The sequence below is a fragment of the Rhinopithecus roxellana genome, chromosome 8 (assembly GCF_007565055.1).
Source record: "Rhinopithecus roxellana isolate Shanxi Qingling chromosome 8, ASM756505v1, whole genome shotgun sequence".
Classification (NCBI taxonomy): domain Eukaryota; kingdom Metazoa; phylum Chordata; class Mammalia; order Primates; family Cercopithecidae; genus Rhinopithecus; species Rhinopithecus roxellana.
Window position 1 is genome coordinate 45,145,842 of NC_044556.1, and position 7,106 is coordinate 45,152,947.

The window sequence follows — 7,106 nt, forward strand, 5'->3', positions numbered from 1 at the left end:
TTACCAGCACAAGAAAAAGGTTAGTCTAAAAGAAACCTCTTCCAGGGACTATATTCTGGCCAAATAAATAGAATCTCTAGTTCCAACTGTTACATATGTTTGTAAGTGACCATGTAGATATCCTTCTTCAGTATGAGTTGACTGTTGCCTTCTATTAGTATTGGCAAGTGACATATATTAAGGATGAACTCAGTCAACACCTCTGTCTTTTGGGACCCTCACAGCACAAATACATATACACACAAACACATTCTCCTAATTAAATGGGGCTGGGACTTAAACAGTGTCACCTACTGTAGTGACAAACAGGTTCATGAGCAAGTGGGGGAAGTAAATAAACCAAACGGTTTGCAGAGGGAGAGGTCAAGCTGGGCTGAGCTGGGCTGGGACCAGAATGATTCAGGCTTTGCCACAGAATGGGTGTCTCCTGGGATGGCCTGGTAGGATAATTAAAACCCCTATAAATAGGATGAGTTTTTAGGTTTCCAATATCCTCTCTGACTCCTGAATCTTCTGCTCCTTCTTCCTCAAGCAGGTAAGATATGCACGGGGGAGCATTGGTAGTATCTATAAGGCTCTCAAGCGCCCTATAATGCACCAGGCTGGGGAGGACTGAGACTAATTTTTGTGGGTAATAGCCTTGGTTACCTTCTGCTTCCTTTCTCTGGCTCTATCTGAGAATATGACAATAGCTGGGATGGACTACTTCTGTGCCTGTAAAATGCAAGTGCCTTCACTTCAATGTGTCCTAGGCATCCCAAAACTGAGGGCTGTAACTATTGATGAATAGCTTAGCCTCCCATAGTGGAGCATTTACTTTTTGTGCAAGTTAGGAAAGACCTAATAATTTAGGGCCAAGGCCCAGGACCATGGGCCCAGCAATGCTCAAGTCTCATTGCATTGAATTACAACAAGGGACTCAGCTTGTCCCATGTGATCCATTATTTGTCACTTATTCTTATAGACATCACTGTTTGTATGCTTTGGGCAGTTCAATGTGCTCTGCAGATAGGGCTTCAGTTTGGAGGCCTATAAACCCACTAACTGGAATTTTCGTACCACAAGAAAAAAAAGAATTAAGATTTAGATCCCAAAAGACCCAAGTCTCCCAGCATGGCCAATGTGGACCTAACTGATTATATATACCTCCTATAATCTGTGCCCTTAATTTGGCTATGTACCCACTTGCTATTTTTATCTGTAACAGCTTTTATATTCATTGATTTCATTTTATAAGCATGTCCCAAAATCATCCAGGCCAGAAGTATTTGCTGGAATTTAGCCTCCCAGAAAGCTTCCTTAGACCTTGAAGAGAGACTTTCAGCCTTCTTCCTTGCTTAAGAAAGGCTCGTTACAAGACTGAAATGTGTTCAGTGGGATCTGTTTAGTGCCCCCTCCAGTGTGCTAGTTGTTAGTCAAAAATTATGCCCTACTATGCTAGCTTCTGGCCCTGCCTCTATTGGGCTTCCTGGCCTCCCTTCCTTTTGTTCTGATATGAGAGTTTCAATCAAGCGAATCCTACCTGGAGTAGAGGATGGGATATGTAAAACACCTGCAATGCATTTTTTGTTTTTTAAGAAATTGTCTCTTTTTATAGCAGGGGAACCAAGTTTGCACCATCTCCCACTATAGCAATGGTATTTGGTCCCTGACTGTGAGTCAAGGCAAAGGAGGGGTACAGCTAAGAAGGGGCTCTCTCACTTCTTAAACTTTTTCCCAGATCCAGAGGGTTCACTTTCCCTATGGAAATGCTGTTTCATGGTCATTATCCTAAGGGCAGGAGAAATCTTGTTTCTTCTTTTAGGTTCACCTGTATTTGTCAAAATGGCTCAACTCCTGAGTAGCATACTCAGTGTGATCGAGGTGTTCCACAAATATGCCAAAGAGAAAGGGGACTGCACCTTACTATGCAAGGAGGAGTTGAAACAACTGCTCTTGGCTGAGTTTGGAGACATCCTCCAGGTGAGATACACAGACACATAGCCCCATGGGATCAAGTGTGAATGACTTTGACACCTGCACCAGAGTTGGATGCATTGTTTTATTTGGTCTTGCTCCACCCTATAACAAAAGGAATTTCAGGCAGTTCCTTAGTAGTTCTCTCCCAGCATACACACAAACACACACACACACACACACACACACCTCCTTGTATCTGAGTTTGAACAGGAGGGAGTATAACTTCAAGGTAACAGGGAATAATTTCTCAGATGAAGATGTAAGATTCATACCTTGATTTCTATATTTTAGTGCTATCCACACATCTTTTCATGTATTCATTCATTCAACCAATGAAGAGTCACTGAGCACCTGCTCTACGCCCCTAGGCACAAGGGATACAAACATGAATAAAATCAGCTTCCCCTCCTTCTAGGATCTCACAGTGCAGTGAGAAGAAAAGGAGGTAAACAACTAGGATACAGCCTGTGATGGAATGGGATAACTTTGAAATGAATCAAATTAATTACTAATGGAGCTGATTTTAAATAAGTGTATCTACTCCCTGCTCCCATTGATCCAGCAAGGTTCTGAGAACCAACTGATCAAAGACTAGCGCCAAGTCCACACCACCTCAGATTAATGGTTTTTCAACCTAGGAAGGTCCATGCAGTACCTAATGGATTGAGGCATGAACACTAATACACATCTTAGTATGCACAGGAAAGCATCTGATTTTGCTCTTTGTTTTATCTCCTAACAGAGACCAAATGACCCAGAGACTGTGGAAACCATCTTGAACCTCTTAGATCAAGACCGAGATGGACATGTTGATTTTCATGAGTACCTCTTGTTGGTGTTCCAGTTGGTCCAAGCCTGCTATCGTAAGCTAGACAATAAGTCATATGGAGGCAGGACCTCGCAGCAAGAAAGGGGGCAGGAAAGAGCACAAGACCATAAGTTCCCAGGAAACACAGGTACACAACACAGACAGAGGCACAAGGAAGAAAGGCAGAACTCCCACCACAGTCAGTCTGAGAGACAAGACAGAGATTCCCACCATGGTCAGCCTGAGAGACAAGACAGAGATTCTCAGCACAGTCAGCCTGAGAGACAAGACAGAGATTCTCCCCACAGTCAGCCTGAGAGACAAGACAGAGATTCCCACAATGGTCAGCCTAAGAGACAAGACAGAGATTCCCACCACAGTCAGCCTGAAAGACAAGACAGAGATTCCCACCACGGTCAGCCTGGGAGACAAGACAGAGATTCCCACCACGGTCAGCCTGAGAGACAAGACAGAGATTCTCACCACAATCAGTCTGAGAGACAAGACAAGGATTTCAGCTTTGATCAGTCAGAGAGACAAAGTCAAGACTCCAGCTCTGGCTCTGGTAAAAAAGTGAGTCACAAATCTACCAGGGGCCAGACTAAATGGCAGGGACATATCTTTGCCTTAAATGGGTGTGAAAAACCAGTTCAGGATTCTCATTATGGTCAGGCTGAAAGACTTGCACAACAGTGTGAAACATTTGGACAAGACTCTCGCTTTAACCGAACAAATCAACAGAAATCAGGCTCTTATTGTGGACAGTCTGGGAGGCTGGGTCAGGAATTAGGCTGTGGTCAGACGGACAGACAAGACCAGCGTTATCATTATGGTCAGACAGACAGACAAGACCATAGTTCCCACTACGGTCAGATGGACAGACAAGGCCAGAGTTCCCACTGCAATCAGAAGGACAGACAAGGCCAGAGTTCCCACTATGGTCAGACAAACAGACAAGGCCAGTGTTATCATTATGGTCAGACAGACAGACAAGGCCAGAGTTCCCACTACAGTCAACCAGACAGACAAGGCCAGAGTTTCCACTATGGTCAGACAGACAGACAAGGCCAGAGTTCCCACTATGGTCAGCCAGACAGACAAGGCCAAAGTTCTCATTATGGTCAGACAGACAGACAAAACCAGAGTTCCCACTACAGTCAGCCAGACAGACAAGGCCAAAGTTCTCACTATGGTCAGACAGACAGACAAGGCCAGAGTTTCCACTATAGTCAGACGGACAGACAAGGCCAAAGTTCCCACTATGGTCAGACGGACAGACAAGGCCAGAGTTCCCACTATGGTCAGCCAGACAGACAAAGCCAGAGTTCCCACTATGGTCAGACAAATAGACAAGACCAGAGTTCCCACTATGGTCAGACAGACAGACAAAGCCAGAGTTCCCACTATGGTCAGACAGACAGACAAGACCAGAGTTCCCACTACGGTCAGATGGACAGACAAGGCCAGAGTTCCCACTACAGTCAGACGGACAGACAAGGCCAGAGTTCCCACTACAGTCAGATGGACAGACAAGGCCAAAGTTCCCACTATGGTCAGACAGACAGACAAGGCCAGAGTTCCCACTATGGTCAGCCAGACAGACAAAGCCAGAGTTCCCACTATGGTCAGACAAATAGACAAGGCCAGAGTTCCCACTATGGTCAGACAGACAGAGAAGGCCAGAGTTCCCACTATGGTCAGACAGACAGACAAGGCCAGAGTTCCCACTATGGTCAGACGAACAGACAAGGCCAGTGTTATCATTATGGTCAGACAGACAGACAAGGCCAGAGTTCCCACTACAGTCAGACGGACAGACAAGGGCAGAGTTCCCATTATGGTCAGACAGACAGACAAGGCCAGAGTTATCATTATGGTCAGACAGACAGAGAAGGCCAGAGTTCCCGCTATGTTCAATCACAGACTGGGGAAATACAAGGGCAAAATAAGTACTTCCAAGGGACTGAAGGAACAAGAAAAGCCTCTTACGTTGAGCAATCAGGAAGATCAGGGAGGCTAAGTCAACAGACTCCAGGACAGGAAGAGTACCAAAACCAGGGACAGGGATTCCAGTCTAGGGACTCACAGGAGAACAGCCACCAGGTATGGGAGCCTGAAGAGGATAGCCAACACCACCAACACAAACTCTTAGCACACATCCAACAAGAAAGACCACTTTGTCACAAAGGGAGAGACTGGCAATCGTGCAGTAATGAGCAGGGCCACAGACAGGCCAAGACCAGGCAGAGTCATGGCGAGGGGCAGAGCCACTGGGCAGAGGAAGAGCAGGGCCATCAAAGTTGGGATAGACACAGTCATGAGGGTCAGAAAGGTCCATGTGGGACACAGGACAGGCAAACCCCTGAAGATGAGCAGAACCATGAGAGACGAGACAGACAAACCCCTGAAGATGAGCAGAACCACCAGAGACAAGACAGGCAAATCCATGAAGATGAGCAGAACCACCAGAGACGAGACCGACAAACCCATGAAGATGAGCAGAACCACCAGAGACGAGACAGGCAAATCCATGAAGATGAGCAGAACCACCAGAGACGAGACAGGCAAACCCATGAAGATGAGCAGAACCACCAGAGACGAGACAGGCAAACCCATGAAGATGAGCAGAACCACCAGAGACGAGACCGGCAAACCCATGAAGATGAGCAGAACCACCAGAGACGAGACCGACAAACCCATGAAGATGAGCAGAACCACCAGAGACGAGACAGGCAAACCCATGAAGATGAGCAGAACCACCAGAGACGAGACAGGCAAACCCATGAAGATGAGCAGAACCATCAGAGACGAGACAGGCAAACCCATGAAGATGAGCAGAACCACCAGAGACGAGACAGACAAACCCATGAAGATGGGCAGAACAGTCAAAGACGAGATGGGCAAACCCATGAAGAGGATCAAAACCATCAGCAACAACATAATAGACAAAACTATGAGGAGAAAGAGAGGTATCAAGGATCTCAGAATCAAAAATCCCAAGTGACCCAGAGAAGCTGTCCTAACAGAGAAAAATTCCACATGAATGAGGATGACCAGAGCCAAGACTCACAGAAAAGACACACTGAGCCATCCTTCTATCCAACTCAGATCAGTGGGAGGCCCCAAAGCAGAGAACAGCATGGTCACCCTACCAAGGCAGCTACTGTTCCCAACCCCCTCTATGACTATGTGCAAGAGCAGAAATCCTATCGATACTAGTCAATGCAAGCACCAGAGGTAAAGCAACACAAAGTCAAAAAAGAAACCTATATGTTGAGTTCACCTTTAATTCTACTTAAGAGGTCAAGAATGTATTTCTTCCTTCTATCCTCTGCTGTATCTACCTGCAAGGATGTTTTTGAGTACTAGTATTCATGTAAGGGATTTTTGGTTTTTTGAGCAGCAATTCTAGGGTTTTCTGATTCAGTGAAATCTAGGTGGTAAATTGGGTGAAATAATCATATCTTAATGTTGATCAGTTTGGGTATTTAAATCATTTCGTGCTTTGACCTCTGAGACCTGGTTGAATCATTGAAAGGTAGAACAGTAGAACACTTCTTAAAGTTCAGAAACATAAAGATAAAACATCAGGAATTTCAAGCCTCATAGTCTAGACTAGAATGAAACTCATTTGAAGGCTGCTAGGAGAGCCGAGAACATAGAGTACATCTCTGATGTTTAGTACATCTCCCATGCCAGACTCTTATTCCACACCAGAGGGACTGTCCAACAGTGCCTATCACTAGAGCTGAATGAACCCATTCCAACTCAATACCTTTCTAGTTTCTGATTATATAAAACAGAGAGAAAGTATATGTCCCATGTTTGCAAATTCCAGGGGATCAGAACTGTTGATCCATAGCTCCTAAGACCTGAAAACTCTTCTCAAGAAAATCTATGTGCAGAATATGAATTGTATTAAAATATCTAATAAATAATTGATGAGCAATGACTTTCATGACTCCTTTCTTTCTTCACTGTGGGAAGATTGTGCTATTTTCACTTTTGAGCCATTTCCCAAAAATAACACCTTATTTCTTGACTTCTAAAATGTCTTTGTTCCCTGAGTTCCTGGGCACTGAAAAAAAATAAGAATCAATACAAAACAAATAACAAAGAGTCAAAATGAAACTAATCTAAACACAATTTTCAGCTCTTCCTCCCTCTACTTAGTCATATTTTACCTTTACCACTCCCTCACTGCCACATTCAAATTGTCATTGAGTCTTCCCAACTCTACATCCCCATAACTTTTGAATCTCTTCTCACGTCTCCATCTCCACTGCCTTAATGGCCCTTCTCCTCAGTGGCTCCCCAGTGACCTGAAAAAAAAATTTAC

The 7,106-nt window shown here is 44.8% G+C and overlaps 1 protein-coding gene across 1 annotated transcript; it reads left to right on the plus strand.

The window, feature by feature from the left end:
* The first annotated feature begins 1,824 nt into the window (after positions 1-1,824).
* On the plus strand, positions 1,825-6,709 carry RPTN (repetin). Its single transcript, XM_010363311.2, has 2 exons — positions 1,825-1,962; positions 2,702-6,709. The coding sequence occupies exons 1-2, from the start codon at positions 1,825-1,827 to the stop codon at positions 5,984-5,986; spliced, it is 3,423 nt and encodes a 1,140-aa protein (XP_010361613.2). The 3' UTR covers positions 5,987-6,709.
* The last annotated feature ends 397 nt before the right edge of the window (positions 6,710-7,106 follow it).